General features: G+C 47.0%; 1 protein-coding gene across 4 annotated transcripts; it reads right to left on the reverse strand.

Moving 5' to 3' along the window:
• Positions 1 to 4,709: 4,709 nt before the first annotated feature.
• Positions 4,710 to 20,887, reverse strand: LOC136319247 (glutathione S-transferase A4). 4 transcript variants are annotated; one of them, XM_066252598.1, is made up of 8 exons: positions 20,773 to 20,887; positions 19,695 to 19,798; positions 13,545 to 13,596; positions 11,740 to 11,872; positions 9,966 to 10,107; positions 7,726 to 7,857; positions 6,561 to 6,698; positions 4,710 to 4,836 (listed from the first exon to the last, which is right to left on the reverse strand). In XM_066252598.1, the coding sequence occupies exons 2-7, from the start codon at positions 19,782 to 19,784 to the stop codon at positions 6,576 to 6,578; spliced, it is 672 nt and encodes a 223-aa protein (XP_066108695.1). In that variant the 5' UTR covers positions 19,785 to 19,798; positions 20,773 to 20,887; the 3' UTR covers positions 4,710 to 4,836; positions 6,561 to 6,575. The 4 variants fall into 4 exon arrangements, with proteins under 4 accessions (XP_066108695.1, XP_066108692.1, XP_066108686.1 ...); XM_066252595.1 differs by having other exon boundaries at positions 4,710 to 4,866; XM_066252589.1 differs by lacking the exon at positions 4,710 to 4,836 and having other exon boundaries at positions 6,096 to 6,698.
• Positions 20,888 to 21,428: the final 541 nt, after the last annotated feature.

Raw genomic sequence — 21,428 nt, forward strand, 5'->3', positions numbered from 1 at the left:
AAAGGAATAAAAAGCACATGCGAGGAACGCCAGCGAATCCAAGAGCCCACGCTGGTTGCTGTTTGTTGCAGACCTGCCCAGTGGAATCCACTCTCTGCTCTGCTGGGTCAGTTTGCTGAGTGGATAGAGGATTGGCCCGACATGAGGACATCTGGGTTCGATGCCTGGTCAGGGCGCAACCGAGAAGCAACCATTTGCTTCTCTCCCCGTCTCGAGCCAGTGACTTGGTTGTTGAAAGGTTGAAACTGGGGTGGCTGGTCCACTGGGGAGGGGGAAAGCCTACTGTCAGTCTCCCTCGGCAGCTGGCAGGTTGCTATAAACCCCGACTAGGTCAGACCTGGAGGGACTCCAGCTGGGCTGCCTGGTCCCGTACGGGAGAGCTGACAGGCTTGTCCCCTTGTACCCGAATGGAAGGTGGCCGTGGGGAAGGGGGAAAGCCTCCTTTCAGCTTCTCTTGGCAACTGGCAGGGCAGTGTAAACCCCCGACTAGGTCAGACCTGGACAGAACTCCAGCTGCACTGCCTGGTCCCGTACGGGAGAGCTGACAGGCTAAACCCCTTCCCAGGTCTAGGGTGGGCGCTGGGGAGAGCCAAACCAAAAACACAAGGTTGGTATGTTTCAAAAGGAAAATTTATTTATAACACCTGGTGCAGGCGGCTGAGACAGATGAAGCCAGGTCGGGCCCTGGTAGGAACGGAGCAGGGTGTATGGAGGTTAGTCAGGGGTCTTGGAAAAAGCAGGGGATGTCATTTCCTCTGCAGGTACAAGGTAATATTTTTTGGTATGTGGATTGGAGTGGCGCCCCAGCTTCTCCAAATTGTTTATCTCCTGGTTTGGACTGTCCAAAGGAGGCCTGTGCTGGTTCAAAGACTTCCTGCCAGCCGGGGCTTCAATCAAGCCAGTCCCTTCTCATCCCAAGGTTTGCACTGGTGACTGATCTATCAGAAGACAGCTTCTCTGGGCCTGTGGCTAGGCTTTTACAAACAACTATTGTGATTTAAACCTCCCTAATTGTCAGGTCCCTTCCAATGTAAGCTTTCCCTGACATTTCTGCAAAGATCAACTTTTTGCTACATTTCAAAGTGAAGGCCAGGAAGCTATTAAGAGAAAGAATAGCAAGCAATTAACTCTAGTCTCACAGTGGGGCATGAGAATGTTCTGATTTGTGCCCAGGTGAGAAGTTGGGTGAGGGGATTGTGAGTTTTAAAGGGGCTCTGGATTTAAAGGTGTTCTGAACCCAAACCTAACAGTTGGTCCCAGTGTCTGGCTCAGGTGCTGAGGATGGCTTGATTGAGTCGAGCATCGGCCCCAGATGGAGCTGTTCAGCGGATCCCAGTTGGGGTGCATGTGGGAGTCTCTATTGCTTCTCATCTCAAATAAAAAAAAGAAAAAAAATGGGAGGGAAGGTGTTGGGCAGATAAAATATATGCTCACTTTGTTAAAGATGGCGCTGCCCACGTGGAGGCTGTTGCCCAGGTGATATTAATGTGTGTCTCTGAGGCTGTGGGCAGGCAGGATCCTTGTAGCCTGGGGCTTGGTTTGGGGATTTAGCCTTTCCCACCCTTTTTGATGTGGGATGGTGCAATCCTATCATGCCTCAGTGACTTTGTATTAGAGAATTCCCTATTTTGTATATTGGATTAAAGGTTTTGATTTCTACACTATAAAATGGGGGCAGAACGGGAGCTTGCTCTCTTGGTTCCTGAGATTAATATTAGAGAGGAGAGCAGATAGGAGAGAGCAGAGAAAGGCCACGTGGAGGAGGCCAGGAGAAGCAGCCAAGATGGCAGAGTGTTGAGTGAGAGGCCAGTTTGTGCAGAGTTTGTGCAGGGAGAAGGAAGGAGATGAGGAACAGAGGTGAATAAGTCCGGTAGGCTAGAAACCTTTGATTCTAGAAAACTCTGATAAGTCAGTGGCTTTGTGAGCACTGAATGTGAGTGGGTTTTGGAGTCCAGTGTGTGTTTTTACTTGCCCGCCGGGTGCAAGCTAGGATTAAAGATGATGGCCCACCAGTTTTTGGCTCCATTGTTTCTTTACCGACTGTCCGAATCCAATGCGAACCTGCATGGGCCGGGTTTCTGTGATAGTGGCCCTGGATACTGGCTTTACAGAAGGGAAAGGTTAGAGCAGGGGTCCCCAAACTACGGCCTGCGGGCCACATGCGGCCCCCTGAGGCCATTTATCCGGCCCCCGCCACACTTCCAGAAGGGACACCTCTTTCATTGGTGGTCAGTGAGAGGAGCATCCTGTGCTCCTGGAGTACTGTATGTGGCGTCGCTCATATACAGTACTACTTCCGGTGACACGGGACGCACATATCACGGTCCAGAAGCACGTCATATCACTTGTTACGGCTAGCAGTGACAAATATGGAACCGGACATTGACCATCTCATTAGCCAAAAGTAGGCCCATAGTTCCCATTGAAATACTGGTCAGTTTGTTGATTTAAATTTACTTGTTCTTTATTTTAAATATTGTATTTGTTCCCATTTTGTTTTTTTTTTACTTTAAAATAAGATATGTGCAGTGTGCATCGGGATTTGTTCATAGTTTTTTTTTATAGTCCGGCCCTCCAACAGTCTGAGGGACAGTGAACTGGCCCCCTGTGTAAAAAGTTTGGGGACCCCTGGGTTAGAGACTGATAAGCAGTCTCTAACAAAGTTTGTAGATTGCTACAAACTGGGTTAATGCCACCTGAGGCGGATGGAGGAGAAGAGGAACTTGTTTGCAATAAGGGAACTGAACTGCACAATTTAAGTTCATGTGACCATGAGCCGGAAAGACATGGGAATCTGTGTTTACTGAAAAAAGCTTAGCCCTCTTGTGTTTATTTTTTCTAATCCTCTTAATTCTTCAGTGCCAAAGCCAAACTTTCTGGCTGTTGCCCCCGAGAGCTAGCATGGAGGACCCCCTGGTGTCTAAGAGAAGTAAAACCCAAAGAAAGAGCAGTGTTTACAAAAATGGCTTGAGATTTACATAGCAGGTCCTCGATTCATAGTGCCAGGCAATGGCAACGAACAGTCAACACCGAAATAGTGGAATAAAATAGGACGAATTTGCTGCCATCCCACAAACGTCAATAACAGCCCCCTGGGTGTTATCAAGTCCATGTCTGGTTCCCTTGGGTATATTAAGGTTTCAAATGAGTGTAAAACGTTTCCCTTCTGTTGGGCAGATAGAGTATATTATGCTCACTTTGTTAAGTATGACGCTGCCCATGAGGAGGCCGTTGCCCAGGTGATATTAATGTGTGTTGGGGTGAGCTAAAGGCAGGCAGAATCCTTGTAGCTTGGTTTTGGGATTAAGCCTTTCCCACCCTTTTTGATGTGGGGTGGGACAATCCCATCATGCCTCGGAGAAGTGACTTTGTATTAGAGACTTCCCTATTTTATATATTGGATTGAAGGTTTTGAATCTACACTATAAAATAGGGGCAGAACAGGAACTTGCTCTCTTGGTTCCTGGGATGATTAGCATGAGAGAGCAGAGGGAGCAGAGCAGAGAGCAGAAAGAGGCCATGTGGCCAGGAGAAGCAGCCAAGATGGCGGAGTGCTGAGTGAGATGCCAGTTTATACAGAGTTTGTATCTGGGTGTAAAGCCAGGAGCCAGGGCCAAGGCCACTATCACAGCAGCCCGGCCCATGCAGGTTCGCATTGGATTGGGACAGTCGGTAAAGAAACAGCGGAGCCAAAAACTGATGGGCCATAGCCTTTAATCCTACCTTGCACCCGGCGGGCAAGTATAAATACACACTGGGCTCCAAAACCCAGTCACACTCAGTGCTCACAAAGCCAATGACTTATCCGAGTTTCCTAGAATCAAAGGTTTCTAGCTCACTAGCCTTATTCTCCTCAGTTCCCCATCTCCTTCCTTATCCCAGATACAAACTCTACACAAACTGGCATCTCACTCAGCACTCCGCCATCTTGGCTGCTTCTCCTGGCCTCCTCCACGTGGCCTCCTTTAGCTGCTGGCTCTACTCTCTCCGCTCTCTCATGCTAACCTCAGGAACCAAGAGGGCAAACTCTCGTTCCATCCCCATTTTATAGTGTAGAAATCCAAACCCTTAATCCAATATACATAACAGGGAAGTCTCTAATACAAAGTCACTTCTCTGAGGCATGATAGGATTGTACCACCTCACACCAAAAAGGGTGGGACAGGCTTAATCCCAAAACCAAGGCTACAAGGATTCTGCTTGCCCCTAGCCCACCCCAACACACATTAATATCACCTGGGCGACTGCCTCCTCGTGTTATCTTTAACAAAGTGAGCATAATACATTTTATCCGCCCAACACTGGGATAAGGAAGGAGATGGGGAACTGAGGAGAATAAGGCTGGTGAGCTAGAAACCTTTGATTCTAGGAAACTCGGATAAGTCAGTGGCTTTGTGAGCACTGAATGTGAGTAGGTTTTGGAGCCCAGTGTGTGTTTTTACTTGCCCGCCGGGTGCAAGCTAGAATTAAAGAAAATGGCCTATCAGTTTTTGGCTCCATTGTTTCTTTACTGACTGTCCGAATCCAATGCGAACCTGCATGGGCCAGGAGGCTGCTGTGATGATGGCCCTGGCTACTGGCTTTACACCTTCTCTGGGGAAGCCCAAAAGACCACCCTCAGTGGGACACCAACTGCAATTTCAACAGGGTGCCCCAAAACCACGCTCAGGTTCGACAATCTGCAAGAAGAACACACAGAACTCCCTGAAAGCTGTTATACTCACAGCTACAGTTTATTACAGGGAGAGGATACAGTCGGCAATCAGCCAGGGGAAGAGATGCCTGGGCGGACGGAGTCCAGGTGGGTTCCAAACATGGAGCTTCCAGACGTCCTCTCTGCGGAGTCATGGACGGCATTACCTCCCCCTGGCAACCATGTGTGACAATGGAGTATTGTCAACTGGGGAAGCCCACCCAAGCTTTGAGCCCTGAGTTTTTAAGGGGCTCCATCATGTGGGCATGACTGACTGTCCACGTGGCTGACCCGGCTCCAGAGCCTTCAGAGTTGAGCTGACAGACGGACAGCACAGGACCCAAGGCCCCTATCCCACAGGGCGCTATTGGTGCAGCTCACAGTACATCTTACTCTTTGGCCCGAAGGCCTCCAGGCAAACAAAGCCTCTCCTATCAGGCATGACATTCCAAGGGATTAGACATCACTCCCAGAAGCAAAGGTCAGACCTGCCTTGGGTCTAACCTTCAGGAAGGGCCAGTCTTTTCAATACACGCTCCCTCGTTTTTTCCTTTTCCTTGACTCCTGCTTTCCGGACCCTGGACCCTGGCCAGAGCCTGGTTCTCTCCCTCAGAAGCAGCAGCCTGGGCCCTCACTGCTCTAGGGCCTAGGCCAGGGCTGCACATGTCACCCAGCAATCCTAAATGTTAGTGTGCTGACAGAGGGCTCTCATTATGAAAGCGCAAAGACACACAACTATTTGCATGTCTGTACTTGATTTTCCTCTGATAAAACCATGGAGGCCCTACAATGACTGTGATGGCTGTTCACGATCACCTCATGACTGTTTTCTCCATCTGAGGAACAACCCTTCCTGCCCTTCCATGCGTCCTCATCAAAAATTTATCTTTCCTTAATTTTTGAATTTCTAAGTATTAGATACTCCTAAGGCACCATTTCTTCCTTTTCCAAAATTACTTCTGCTATTTACACATCTACCTCCCCTATTGTGTGGTCAATTTTTCTAGAGCCAGGGCTCTTTTCTGGGGTTCTGTGTCCTGGAATCTTGCCTGGCACATAACAGGTACTCAATTAATATCCAAGTCATAAATCAACACACACTTAAAGCAGTATGAATAAATCATCCTTTTTGCCTAAAATGCAAAAAATTCAAGCCTAAAAATAAACATTTGGGTAATAAGAGAAAAGTAGTATATATTGATAATTTCTTATACATCTATCTAATATAACTGGAAGAATATACAAACGATCATTCCGTTTGCCTGTGGGAAGAACCAGGTAGCTGGGGGCAGGGCTGAAAGAATCCTGCCCACTCTACAGCCTGTTACACCTTTTTGATTTGAACTATGTAACTACATTACAGATTCCAAACAATCTAATTAAAAAATTCTAGCCATAGGGCAATGATTTGTAAATTCTTTATTTTGCTTAATATCAACTGCATTTAGATTTACCATGGATTTATAATAGCTCAGAAGAGAGAAATTCACTAGATATTCTGTCGCCATGAGATACTAAAAATTAGGAGGAGACCAGACGGGGTTTAGCAGGAGATGAGGAGAGGAGAAAAGCTCAGGGGAGCACTTCAGGTCCCGGCCATCCATGTTACCAGGAGATGAGTTCGGATCAGATCTAACTTAAACGCCAAACTCTGCTAAAGGATTTTCAGAATAAGGTCCCATAGCAATAATTCACCAGAGGAAAAAAAAATGTCAGTGTTTCTCAAAGAGCTCTCCTTGATAGGAAAGACCCAATTTAGAAACAACTATACAGAGTGCCACAGGAGAGCTGGGGTCCCAGCAGCCCGGTATGAACTAAGGTACTAGTGTGGACACAGCATCTGCCAGGGGTGAGTTCTCTCACTCACAGACGCACGTGTTGTTTATGGCATAAAGATGTTGTAGATGGTCCTCACGTAAATCTCATCGGGAGGAGGCTTCTTTTTGCTGCCTGGCTCAAGGAATTTCCTAATTGTAGGGACATTACTCATTTTCACTGTGTACTCCTGAAAAAAAAAAAAGGAAAACATGGAAGTTTAAGGTTAACCACAAAGGTGTCAGTTACTATAAAAATATGGTTGTTCAGAACGGCCCGTCCATCAAAATTTGTTCAATAAGCCTGACCAGGCGGTGGCGCACTGGATAGAGCGTTGGACTGGGATGCAGAAGGGCCCAGGTTCAAGACCCCAAGGTCGCCAGCTTGAGCGTGGGCTCATCTGGTTTGAGCAAAAGCTCACCAACTTGGACCCAGGGTTGCTGGCTCAAGCAAGGGGTTACTCGGTCTGCTAAAGGCCCATGGTCAAGGCACATATGAGAAAGCAATCAACGAACAACTAAGGTGTCGCAACAAAAAACTAATGATTGATGCTTCTCATATCTCCATTCCTGTCTGTCTGTCCCTGTCTATCCCTCTCTCTGTCTCTGTAAAAAAAAAAAATAATAATAATAAAAAAATTTGTTCAATAAATATATATTTATCACAGGGATCCAAACAGAACCGTAATCCAGCATCTGTTTAGGGTCTGGTCTTTGGTACAATTATTTACAATCTCTGCCAAAACGGCTGGTATCTAGACCAGGCTTTATGCAAATCACACCAAAAATGTAAATTTTCTTTAGAGATAGCAAACTTAAAGATGCTTAGGATACTAGCTTAAAGAGAAAAAAGGGAGGAGGAAAAAAAGACTTGGGAAGTACCTTAAATATATTGACTTGCTCAGAGAAAATGCAGGAGTCATTTAAACAGAAGCGCTTTAAAAAGTCATCAGATGGTACAATATAGATTTAAGATTCAGCTTTCTTGGACTTTTTCACTTCTAGTAGCAAATGATTTCTCTTTCTGGCTACATGTGGGAGAGGGTCAGTTGCCTATTTTGTTCCCTATTGTTAACATTTTACCCTATTTGTGTGCTTGTGTATACTCTTTCTACACACACACACACACACACACACACACACAGCCAAACAATCCACAGACATTGAAAGAAGGCCTAAAAGTTCTGGGCCAATCTTCTACTATACGGTTTTATTTACCTGCAGGTGAGGAAATGAAGCCAGGATATTGGGAATTTTCTCCTCTAGAGCCAAAATGGTCTGGAGCAGAACCACATCTGCCAGGCTCATCTGATTACCAACGAGGAACCTTTGTCCGTGCTCCCGCAGAACCTGCAGGGGGTAAGTGTTCCGCATCAGTTACCGCCCTCCCCAGACGACCGAGGAGCTATGGACTCAGTGCCGAGCCTGGGAAGGGCTACCGCTACGGCCTTCTCCTTTCATTTCTTTACTAATAACATCAATGAAGAGGAAGCTCCCTACATCAGAGAGTGCCCGTGCACAAAGGTATAGAAAGTAAAGCCCTGTTAACTAGCTGCTTCGTATCAGAATAGAACACAATAAAGGGGAAGGACATATTATTTCTGGATTTAAGCTTTCAAAGGATACATCTATTTTATAAATATATCTACAGAAACAAATCAGCCCTGATGAATCCAGGAGGCTGGGGAAGGTAGGGGGAGGGGGGGAGTGATGTAAGAAATAAAACGATAGATCCTTGCCAAGGGGTCCAATTTTGTTGGCCAGTTGTTTCTACAAACATCGGGACTCATAGTCATAAACTGGACATGACTGTAAAAACAAACAAAAAAAACCCACAAAAAAAACATAGGCCTCCTTTGCATCTTCTAAGCCAGAGAAAATGAACAGCATGAAAGTTGTTCTCAGCTCCCAGTTTGAGAGCACCACATAGGTGCAGTCAGAGAAACAGATGCTCAGGGCGAGCCAGGTACAGTGGTAGGAGAGGAAAGGTCCCCGTCGCAGCGAACTCTCGGATGCTCAGGAGCATAAGGATGTGTGCACACACGTGTGTGTTTGGTGTGTATGACTGACAGGGACTCTGTATACGATTCCAAACCAAGTACAGCCACTGGAGCCAGAGTCGAATTGCACAGGGAATGCAGAACTGTAGTCCGAGGGCTGGGCTCTACTCCCAGCTCTCTGCCTTGGGCACAGCACTCCATCTCCCTGTGTACTGTCTCATTATCTATAAAAGAGGGGTAACCACTTTTAGCTCCTGTGTTGGGAGGAGCCCTGACATTTCCTGGGCCACAGGGACATAGGACCAACATGGCCTTTCCCCAAGGCACCTGCTCCTCCCCTGTCACACCACATTTCTGCATCATCATATTGTACATTCACCAAGTGCCTGTGGGCAGGAGAGCATTAAACCAGGTGACAGAAAAACCCAGGAACTACCTCCCCTTCTTATGTCTAATTCCAGGACGATGGCCGGAGGAAGTTCACCAATTCCGTATTTTTACGCTGTCCTCTGTTGTTGTTTTTTTAAATTGAATATACTGGGGTGACACTGGCTAACAAAATTATAGAGGTTTCGGGTGCACAATTCCACATCTTCTGTACACCATGTTGTGTGTTCACCACCCAGGCTAAGTCTCCGATCGTCACCGTTTAACCCCCAGTACTCTCTTCCACCTCCCCCCCCCCAGCAATCACCACTCTGTTGTCCTGTCCATGAGTTTTGTTTTTTCTTTTTTAAATATTCTGATAAATGGATTCGATCTGCTCTCTCTCTCTAGCTTTAAGTTTCTTTACTGTTGTACAATTATTTCTTAGTTCTTTTTTATCATTTGGTCAAATAAAATAAGTTTCTTCTGTCTTTGAACTATTTTTATTTATTTATTCATTTTAGAGAGGAGAGGGAGAGAGAGAGAGAGAGAGAGAGAGAGGAGAGACAGAGAGAAGCGGGGGAGGAGCTGGAAGCATCAACTCCCATATGTGCCTTGACCAGGCAAGCCCAGGGTTTCAAACCGGTGACCTCAGCATTTCCAGGTCGACGCTTTATCCACTGCGCCACCACAGGTCAGGCCCATGAGGGGTTTTTTTCCTTTCTTTTTTTGTCCTTTTTGGCTCAACCCCTCCACCCCCTCACCCAGCCCCGCCCCCGACAGCTGTCAGCCTGCTCTCTATCTAGGAGTCTGTCGAAACATTTAAAACAAGTCCTGGGGAATGTGAGGAATGATGATGCACACATGTGGCGAGCCCACATTTTTTCCAGACTTCTGAATAATGTGGTCCTAGTGACCTGAGAGGCTCTAAGACGTCCTGGCTTTGTGCTGGTGGCTCCTGTCAGCGCTCAGAGCTCCAGCCCGGTTAGTCCAATGGGGCGCAGCCTTACACTGTCCTGGCGGAAAGGGACCCTGGTGGCAGCTCTTTTGAGGTCTGGTTATTCCATATTCACAGGCTTCTCTGCCACTTACCCTTTCAAACACAGGAAAGTATCGGAGGATAGCCTTCTGGGCCATGCTAACCACTTCCCTCTGTTGATCGTCCGGTTTTAGGAAAGGATGCATAATAATCAGTTCCAGCAGATCCAGCGTCCCTTCCACATACATGTCAATCCTTAAAACAAACAAACAAAAAGCACTTCTCTTAGTTTCCCCTTTCTAGAACTCATAGGCTTCCACTACTAAGAGTGTTCAAAGTGCTTTTTCTCATAAGGTTCTGGTAACTGAAGTACCAAGAAGCATCCTACACCTGTCTCTTAAGAGGAAAGATGCGAGGCCCTGGCCGGTTGGCTCAGCGGTAGAGCGTCGGCCTGGCGTGCAGGAGTCCTGGGTTCGATTTCCAGCCAGGGCACACAGGAGAAGCGCCCATCTGCTTCTCCACCCCTCCCCCTCTCCTTCTTCTCTGTCTCTCTCTTCCCCTCCCGCAGCCAAGGCTCCATTGGAGCAAAGATGGCCCGGGCGCTGGGGATGGCTCCATGGTCTCCGCCTCAGGCGCTAGAATGGCTCTGGATGCAACAGAGCAACACCCCAGATGGGCAGAGCATCGCCCCCTGGTGGGCATGTTGGGTGGATCCCGGTCGGGCGCATGCGGGAGTCTGTCTGCCTCCCCATTTCCAGCTTCAGAAAAATACAAAAAAAAAAAAGAGGAAAGACGCGAGAAAGCAATCACTGAACAACTAAGGAGCTACATTGAAGAACTGATGCTTCTCATCTCTCCCTTCCTATCAGTTTGTCCCTATCTGTCCCTCTCTCTGTCTCTGTGTCAAAAAAAAAAAGAGGAAAGATGCAAAGACAGTTCTAATTATACTTCAGAAAATTCCTTCAGAGAAATCTGTCACAAAACAGAAAGCACAACAGTCACGACGGCCCTCCCCCCAGCCCCCTTCCTCCACTCTCACTCTACCACCCATGCGCAGTGTGGGGGGAACTCACTCTCACTCTACCACCCATGCGCAGTGTGGGGGGAACTCACTCTCACTCTACCACCCATGCGCAGTGTGGGGGGAACTCACTCTCACTCTACCACCCATGCGCAGTGTGGGGGGAACTCACTCTCACTCTACCACCCATGCGCAGTGTGGGGGGAACTCACTCTCACTCTACCACCCATGCGCAGTGTGGGGGGAACTCACTCTCACTCTACTACCCATGCGCAGTGTGGGGGAGAACTCCACCTTTATAAAAAAGGGTGGACTCGTTTATGGAATGCTTGGTATGTATCAGGCATGGCGCTAAGCACTCTGAGTCTGTTACTTCATTGAATCCTATGACACGATGAGGAATGCGCTATTTTCATCCTCACCGCACAGAAACTCAACAGGACTCCAGAGCACAACACGCTGCCTCGGGCCAGGCCGCTAGCGGGTTCAAGGACCGGGCTTGGAGTTCAAATAATAATTCCAGGCACAGCATCTCAGGCCTCGGATGTCACAGCGGCTTCCTATTCCTAATACTCAGTGGTCACAGATTTGTAAAAAAGGTAAAAGGTATTATCAAAGCATTTAAAGATGTTGAAACCTGGAGTGATCACCCTCCAGATACAGAATCCAATATCCGAATTCGATTCTTTTCTATGGTTTTACTCAGACCCTCTGCACTGATTTTGCAACTGGTCCCCAGGATCTTTCCAGGTTTCCACACCCTGTGCACACTAACGATACAAGACGTAAAGCGGACGGGGCGTGCTGCGGAGGACTGCACATCAGCTAAGGCCGACAAGTGACAACAGCCAGAGGGGCCACAGTACAGGGTTCTCTCCTTGAGGTCCTTGCCAAAGAGACTGTGCTTGTCCGCTATGTAGTGGAGAATGCTTCGGGTCTGCACCAGCTTCATCCCGTCGATTTCCACCATGGGCACTTGTTGGAACAGCAGGTGGTCACCTGAGAATGGAAGCCCAGAGTTAAGAGGTGATCTCTTCCCTGCCCCCCAACCCCTAAAAACATGCACAGTGGGGCCATAACCTTAGGAGATAGCGTAAGACTCCCCGATGACAAAGAGAGAACATCAACTTTGTGGGGGGCAGGGAGCCCATCTAGCCATAAAAGATGCCTGGCCTGACCAGGCGGTGGCGCAGTGGATAGAGCGTCAAACTGGGACCCAGGGGACCCAGGTTCGAAACCCCGAGGTCGCCAGCTTGAGCGCGGGCTCATCTGGTTTGAGCAAGGCTCACCGGCTGGGACCCAAGGTCGCTGGCTCGAGCAAGGGGTTACTCAGTCTGCTGTAGCCTCCCGGTCAAGGCACATATGAAAAAGCAATCAATGAACAACTAAGGTGCAACAACGAAGAATTGATGCTTCTCATCTCTCTCCCTTCCTGTCTGTCTGTCCCTATCTGTCCCTCTCTTCTGTCTCTGTCACAAAAATAAATAATAAATAAACAAATAAAAAGAAGCCTGAAAACTCCCTTTGTTCTAAACTTTCCCCTTACATTCTCACCTCCAGACAAATACCTACCCACAGTGCTCAGGGAGTAGAAATTTAGTGAGGACGTCCCTCATGGCTGTGCAGTCCAGCACGTAGCTAGTAGCTGCACATGTCTAGTTAAGCCTAAATTTAAATTAACATTTGAAAAATTTTAAATTCAGTTCCTTACACACATTTCAATTGCTCAGTGGGCACAGACGGCTCGTGGCTCCTGCACCGGACAGTGTGGAATGGAACAATTTCATCATGGCAGAGCAGTCTTCTGACTGCACAGCCTAAGACACCAACGGCTACTCATATACACTCACTGGTTTTTCTCTTTCACAACCACAGGCCACTGACTACCAAGTTTGCTGTCACTGGTCAAAAAGTAACCCATTATACTCTCTTCAACAAACCTGTATCAAACACGTTCGAGCCCCAGTGAGAGACGCAGGGGTACAAGGGTCGGGGCACGTGGAGGGTACAGGGGAGGTGAGTATCCAGCACGTGCCTCGTGATGTCAGACAGTGTCACGTGTGGCAGGTGGCACCACAGCCCTGTACAGTGGGCTCCTCTCCAGGGAGCCTTGACCCACGCCTGAGGACCCTGCTGATGGGAGGGGGGCTGCTTACCAGGTTGCCAAGTATTTCCGATGAGGCCTGGGTGTGGAGAAGGTAGGGCTGACCGGGAATTAAAGGAGGACTTTTACTGATTTCATTTGTTTGGTGTTTACTTTGGAAAGGCAGGCCTGGTGTAAAGGGGACTTTCAGCTGCATGCTTTAAGCAGGCCCCCGTGCGTCCGACAGTGTGGAGGAGGTAAAGGTAGTGACAGAAGGGAAGAGGCAGCGGAGGGAAGGGGAGAAGGAGGCTGGGAGAGGGCACGGACGGGGAGGAGGAAGGGACAGAGAAGGGCTGTCCTCTGGGACGGAAGAAGCAATTGCTCTCCCCCCTCCGCTAGCTCCCACAGAATTACTGAGGAAGAAGCGATTTCCTGGCAATTGCAGCTTTTAGTCCCACTTGTTGGTCTGGTTTTAGAAAAGTGTTCTGAATGTTTAATGTCAGCAGCAGCTTTGCCCTTCTGCATATATATCAGTTCTTAAAAAATAGGTATCAGTATTACCGAGACTCATCTCATTTCCATACTCACCATCCTGCAACTTCTGCAACTGTTCTTTTGTTTCCAAAAATTCTTCATCAAACTAAATTTGAAAAAAGACACCCCACCCCAAGAAAAGGTACATGTCATTACAGGTTCAGGTCTGCAAATCCCAAGTTAAACTGCCTCACAATCCAAGAGAAAGTGCACACTTAGCACCAACACCTTGGTTTCTAAAGCACCCACATCACTGCCCACAAAAAGAAACCAAGCTTTCTAGAACAGGTTGATTCTGTCATGTCAGGAAGTATACTCAATGACTAATGAGGTGTGTCAAAGGCAATGGTACGCACAACCCTACCTGATGGTAATTCGCAGCTAAATCTGGGACAATTCAAGCCTCAAAAAGAGTGATGTCAGTATGGATTATGACACACATCAACAAAAAATATCCCCGTGTCCAGAGATGATGCTATTTTAAAAAAGGGATGGGGCTGGGGGAAGAAGAGAAAGGTTTTCTTTTGTTTGTTTGTTTGTTTTTTAACAGCAGAATTAGTGCTAGTTAATGTAGAATTATTGCTAATTAATGATAAAACTAGAAAATCACCAATTTATAATCTACTATGTATTAACTAATTCTGATAAGGATCATAATGGATGCTGAGAAATCACTGCTTCATGGGACACAACTATTCACACAATCTCAAAGTATTACCCACAAGTTACTTAATTACAACCAAAAAAAGTATCCTTGCAATGGAGAGACCTGGAAGTCTCACAATCTATCCAACCAAGTGATTAAACTTAGCTGCCCACTGAGGGACACTCCAAGATGTCATGTGCTTGCTGCTGTGACTCCTTCAAAGAGTCAAGGGCGGGGGGGGGGGGGGCGTAGGTACTGTTCTAAATGAAAAGAGAGTAACAACTAAATGCCTGAATCTTGATTAGATATTGAATAGGGAGAAGGGTGCAGGGGGGCAGCTATAATTGCTAAACAAATATAAAACAGTTGCATAGATATTTAGGGAACAATAGATATTGTGTATTAGATATTGTAAACTTAGTATTAATGTTCTTAACTGTGATAGTGATACTGTGGTTATTAGAACAATTCATTCTTAGGAGAAAGATACCTGCTGATGTTTGCAACTTACTTTCAAAGGATGGAAGGAAACAAAAGCGGGGGGGGGGGGGGGAGAAAGGGAGAAAGCAAATTGTTAACAATGAAATTTAGTTGAAAGGTATCCATTGCACTATTACAATTCTTTTGTCCGTTTGAAAGTTTTCAAATTTAAAAGGTGGAGTGGGGGAGAAGAAATAGAGTGAAAATTTCCTCCTCTCCTGACATTACAAACTTCTCTAATACAACTTCGCTTCAGGAAGAGGAGGCCTCCTTCCACCGAGTCCCCAGATGGTTCTCCACCGGTGTCTGTCCCCATGCCGTTCCCCACGTCATTCAAGGGAGGGCGGAGCTGACCAGCACAGCCTGGCAGGGACCCCATCCTCTGTGTCAATGAACTGACTAGGTGGGAGAACTGGGATAGGGAGTGTAGGCATGGCTTCTCCTACCTGCCAGGTCCTTGTGGTGTGACAAGAGGGGCTCAGGCCCTGGCAGGTTGGCTCAGCGGTAGAGCGTCGGCCTGGCGTGCGGGTGACCCGGGTTCGATTCCCGGCCAGGGCACATAGGAGAAGTGCCCATTTGCTTCTCCCCGCCCCCCTTCCTCTCTGTCTCTCTCTTCCCCTCCCGCAGCCAAGGCTCCATTGGAGCAAAGATGGCCCGGGCGCTGGGGATGGCTCCTTGGCCTTTGCCCCAGGCGCTAGAGTGGCTCTGGTCATGGCAGAGCATCGCCCCCTGGTGGGCAGAGCGTCGCCCCTGGTGGGCGTGCCGGGTGGATCCCAGTCGGGCGCATGTGGGAGTCTGTCTGACTGTCTCTCCGTTTCCAGCTTCAGAAAAATACAAAAAAAAAAAAAAGAAAAAAAAAAAAGAGGGGCTCAGTGTCCCTACAGACACTCTATCTGGTGCCTCAGGCCAAACACGTTCTGGGCATTTGTCCAAATGCTCAGCTGGTCAGACGTGGAGCAGGTGGCGCTCCCTCCATGCCACTGCTCTCAAAATTTTATGACCGTGACTATTTAAAGCACATGGGAAAGTGGGAGGGGCTGTTTGACCCGAAGCCCACCTTCAGTAGCTGAGAGAGACCAGAACTGTACATTTTCAAAACTGAGTCCTTCCCAGTGGTTCTGGTCCTGAGTTTGGACTTCCAGGGCATGCAAAATGCGTGCTCTCACTAGAGAACTCCCTCATGTCAAGCTTTGCAACATGACTGGCCAGAAAGAAGAAACTGGCGCTGGATAAGGGAGATGAGAGGGTGGAACAGAGGGAAGGAAAAAAATCAGGCAACTTGGAGGGTCTGGCAACTGTCATTCAACTTCCGCCTGAGGTGGGTTTCTGTCTCCACAGTTGTCCTTCCTCCCTAACTCTGGAGAACTGTCCTCTCCCACACCTCAGCCTTCCTTCTCTCAACACTCACTCAGCTCTTCAACCGAACGAACCGCAAGTCCTGAATGAGGAGCCTGTGCCATTGAGTGTTCTCTTTTTCACGCGATGATTTCCCTCTTAACAAGGGGACTTAACTAGATTTCTGGGCTAGGAGGTCTTCAGGCAACTGGAGCCCCAGACAATGGGACCAAGAACTTTTTCGTTCTCCCTCTTAACAGAATTGGAAAAGGCATCCTGAGACGACAGGGAATGCGGGGACCTGCGCTGAACTGGAGCGGTCCCTGGACAGGGGCGTCCTCGCTTAGACTCAACAGCGCTGCCCTGTGGAAATGAGGGCCGGCTGTCGTCAGAGCTTCCAGCTTCTCCAGAGAAGTCAGAAATCAGCATTTGTATCAGGTCTACCGGAAAGTTCTGTCCGTTTCTATCACAAGTTTCGACACGGAAGCGCATGTTTATTTGGCGCATGTGTGCCTCTCTATTTTTATCACTTAATGTATACATACTGACGTAGCAGATTGACTAAAACAAAGTTGATTCACGTTAGTCTTATGTGTGAAGCGATAGTGTACCCATGGCTACTGATAAAGTTCACTTACGCCACTGTATTGTATACGAATTTCAACAAGGAAGAAATGCTACAGAAGCATGTAGAAATTTATTGAAAGTGTTTGGTGAAGGTACAGTTTCTGATAGGACATGCAGAAGATGGTTTGAAAAATTCGAAACAGGTGATTTCGACCTTTCTGACAAGCCACGTTCTGGGCGACCATCTTTGATCGATGATGATGTTGTTAAGACCATGTTGGAGCTAGATCCTTTTCTGACAACATCGGAGATCGCAGAATGGCTTGATCCAGCTCAGCAAACCATTTCAGACCATATTCGGAAGATATGGTGTGGAAATATATTATTTAATAAAGTTTATTGACAGTAAGAAAAATTTGTATTTTGTTTTATTCCAAAAACAGACAGAACTTTCCGGTAGACCATATATATAAAAATGGTATCAACTAATTCAGAGAATTGTAAAGCACTGTGTGGAAAGTATAACAGTGCTCAAAGAAACCCAAACCCAACACACAAAACACAAAGCCGCCCACTCCACGGCCTTCATTGTCATCTTGGGAGGTTGCCAGAGTAACAACTCATTATTCTAACAATTAATAGAGAGCAAATCAAGCATAAAGATCTTGCCTTTCCTATATGAGCTGCACTTCAAAGTAAATAGTTAATGAGTGAAAAAAAAATACTCTTATGAGAGACTCACAGTTAATAAATTAATGTGAAATGAAAGAAACAGAAAAAAATCACCACTTTGTAATCTCTAGCCATGGTGATGCTCAACAGCTGCTAAAACCACCACCTGAAAGGGTAACGGGGGAACTTTATAACGAGGACCAGGCTGACGCCCCCGAAACACACTGGTTAAACTCTGCATGTGTGAAAAAGAGACAGTCAGACATCACACACCCCTGATGGCGTACAAGAGAAGTATGTTCACAGTATCCCTCGGTTGGTCAGTGTCTGACAGGGAAAAAAAATGTAAATATAGAAAGAACTAAAGGAGCCTGGATTTGATCACACCTCTGGATCCAACTAGCCGTTCGCAGGGAATACTGAGAGTAGAGGACCATGTTGAAATGAGAGTAAGTCAGCCAAGTGCAGAATGGGGAGCAAAGGAGAGTCTACAGGGTTGTTTTTTTTCCCCACAAATAGATGGCACTAAAACAAATAGAGACACTTAGCACCTAGACCTGGACTGTTAATACACTTTTCTAATAAAAGGGACCAGGGCTACTTGGAAAAATGTCTGATTCTAGGGCCAGGGTGAGGAAAATGTAAGAAGAGCTGGAGCGTTTTGTCCTGACAGAAAGTAAGGAATTGATGAAGGCACAAGGGGCTACGAGGAAAGGGCACAAGATTACAAACCCGGAAAGTCCCAACGGCCAACGCTGGAGCAATTTGAGCAACAAAGTAAAATATTACTGGATTATAACCCAGAGCAGAAAATAAATACACTTAAGTCCATACTGATATAAATAAATGATTCAATAAATAAATAGAGGGGGGGAAAGGCAATGCTCCCTTACGTAAGAATTCTAAATGCAGAGACGCACCACTCCAGGAAGTGGAGCTTAATGCCCATCCTTTTGAGGGTGGCCTAAAAATGACTCACTTCTAAAGAGGTGAAAATGGCCACTTTACAAGAAACCTGGCGGGCTGCACCTTTACCAAGTGACCCAGGTTAACAGCACAGTGATAATTCACGTTAATAGCATGTAACTTCTAATATGAAAAGGGCACTTCATTGTTCTGCTGTTCTTCCTCCAAAGCCCAGTCTGGTCATGGGGAAAACATCAGACAAACCCAAACTGGAGGATTCCACAAAAAACCTGACCTGTTGTTTTCAAAACTGTCAAGGTCAGGAAATACAGGAAAGACTGAGAAACCGTCACAGACTGAGAGAGAGTAAGAAAACATGGCTTTGGATCCTGGAACAGTAAAAGGATATTATCAAAAAGCTAACTAAATAAATTAAATAGTCTGTAGTTTTGTCAGACACCAATGATAATTTCTTAGTGGTGGCATGGTTATGTAAGATGTTATCATTAGGGGCGTGTGGCTGATGGCTACATGTGAACACTCTGCACTATCTTTATAACTGTTCTATAAATCTAAAATTATTCCTAAATATAGAGTTTGTTTTTTTAATGCAGAGGAAAATATTCTAAGTTTTAAAAATACCAAAGGAAATATAACCAAATGCAATGTGAGGGCCTGATTTAGATCCAGACTGGAATAAATTAGCTATAAAAAGACTAGTTTTTATAGAGACAATCTGGCTGAGTGTTAGATGACAATAAGGAACAGTTAATTTTGTTGGCTGTAGTAATGCAATCGTGGTTATGTTTTAAAATGCTCATCTTTTAGGTGTAAAAGCTGACGAAGCAACTTGATGTTTGGAGAAAAGTAGATAAATGAAACAATATTAACATAAAGTTAAAGATCCTCTTTTATAATACTAAATTTACTGGGCTGACATTGGTTGATAAAATTACATAGGTTTCAAGTGTACAATTCTATAATACATCATCTGTATACTGTATTGTGTGTTCACCACCCCAAGTCATTCTTCCATCACCATTTATCCCACCTTTACCCTCTTCGAACTCCCTCCACCCCCTTTCCCTCTGGTAATCACCAGAAAAAGTTAACGATTCTTGAGGCTGAGTGAAAGGTACATAGAATCCATGGCAATGTCCTCTCTACCTTTGTTCCTACCTGAAAATTTCTGTAAGAAGCTAAAAGAACAGAACAATAATAACACAGTGTGGGCCAAAGCATACACATATACAGACAAGAAATATACCCAGACATTGTGTAATTAACAAAAGTCTGGGAGTAACTGGCAAATTTCAGGTTCATTCCTTTTCTCCTTATTAATAAATATTTAGTGGCGGCAGATCAGAAATCAATGATTACGTAAAAGTCAAAAGCAAAATAGAATTCCATCCACTACATACCATTAATGAAGAAGAAAGAAGAAAGAAGGAGAAAAAAAACCCATGGGAAGGAAGGAATCCTCTGACTCCATGATGCATATCTGTAACATTCGTGGGAGAGGACTAACTCAGGGCTCCTCCATTTATATTTTCCTTAAAAGCCTCAAATCTGTGAAGAAACAACGTAGTATAAGGTACCTCGACTCCAGCGGCAGCTAAAACCCATCTGACGGTTTCCATCCGGCCTCTCCCGTTCGGATAGTGGAGCTTGGGCTTCGTCTCTGCCATGATGGCCTTTCTCTCTGAAAAACACACGCAGCAGCTTCTCCTAATTTCGTGACCTCAACCCAGTGTTCAGTGGCTAAATGAATATTCATGATCGGGGCACAGAAAACTGTTGTTTTTACTACGTTTCTCTCTCACTCAATAAAAACATACTATCATTTAAAAACATGTGTTTTTTTTTTTTTTTTTTTTTAAACCCATCTTGCCTTTCATGTTGTTTCTATTTACGATTTCTTATTCCCGATTTTGGGAAGCTGGGGCCATTGGTTGTTTAAAATAAAAAACTGTGCTAGCACTGTATTTCACAGATTCAGATAGTCATATACTTTGACCTTGAAAATATTAGATGTCCTGAGTTCGGCCCCCCAAGGCCAGACGCCGAGGGAGGGTCGCGGAGCATTCTACACCCACTGGCACGTCTGCAGGTGCCCCACTTTCACACGCACCATCACACTCGCTCATCACAGAAACTGCAAGGTGGACAGACCGTCACCCCCGCAGGCACAATGTGCGTCCATCCTCGCGCCTGCGGCAGGGGCCGGGGGTCCCGCACGTCCCCGGCCCCGCGGGGAGCGGAGCGCCGGGCTCTCCGAACGCGCCCTGACCCCAGACCCCGCCACCCGAGACCCGGCTCGGGGACTTGGCCCGCGTGCCCGCTCAGCCCGCGCTGGACAGAGGAGCCACCCCGAGCCGAGCCTGGCCTCTTCCCTCAGTGAATTCAGACTCAATAAAGCGGGTTCATAGAAGGTCGCTCACTGAGCCAAGAAGGACCCGAACAGCAGCCAAGGCGCCCACGTCGACCCAGACCGAGGCGGGGGGCGCACAGGACAGGAGGGAGGGAGACGGGAGAAGGACTGAAGTGGGCTGGGGGCCGGGGCTGGATCGTGGAGCAGGAGGTTCGCTGCCGAGCGAGCAGAAGGAGGAGAAACAAAAAGAAGGGGAAAGGCGTCGGCGGGGGGAGTGGGGGGAGGGAGGCAGAAGGGGCACAGACCTGGAATCCGCTAGCAGAGCCGGGACTGCACAAAGCGCGCTGCGGGAGCAGCAGCCAGCGGCGAGGCGGGACCAGCCAGCGGCGAGGCGGGACCAGCAGGCGGCTGGGAGGCGCTGCCGAGGGACGAGTCGGGAACATTTCACCAATAGAGGCAGCAATATTTAGCATGCCCCACCCACCTGCAAGGCATTCTGGATAATATAAAAAGAGCCCAATTTCAAGCCAATTTTAACATTAATTTTAGCATTTTGAGGGAGTAAAGTGGCTTCTAATGTACTATTTAGGTTTGGACTTTAATTAGAAGTTTTTATAAACATTTTGGCAATGGTAAAAATATCGGTCTATGTGGAAAGGTAAAATTCTCCTGAGGTTTATATAGTGAGTGCACAGAAGGTAAACCTCGGATGTGAGGGCGATCTGGCTGCGACATCTGTCACCCCATTGATCGCCAGGGTTGATTCGGCTGATCTGGCTGGCTAGGCGGGTGTCCCCTTCCTCCCTCACCGCTCCATGTGCGTCCCTCCCGAAGCTGCGCGCTCGGTCGAAGAGGACGACCTTCCCCGCTAGAGGAGAGGACCGTTCTTCGGTCAAGGGTATACGAGTAGCTGCGCTCCCCTGCTAGAACCTCCAAACAAGTCTCAAGCTCCATTTGTAGG

This window comes from Saccopteryx bilineata, chromosome 1, assembly GCF_036850765.1.
Source record: "Saccopteryx bilineata isolate mSacBil1 chromosome 1, mSacBil1_pri_phased_curated, whole genome shotgun sequence".
NCBI classification, from domain to species: Eukaryota; Metazoa; Chordata; class Mammalia; order Chiroptera; family Emballonuridae; genus Saccopteryx; species Saccopteryx bilineata.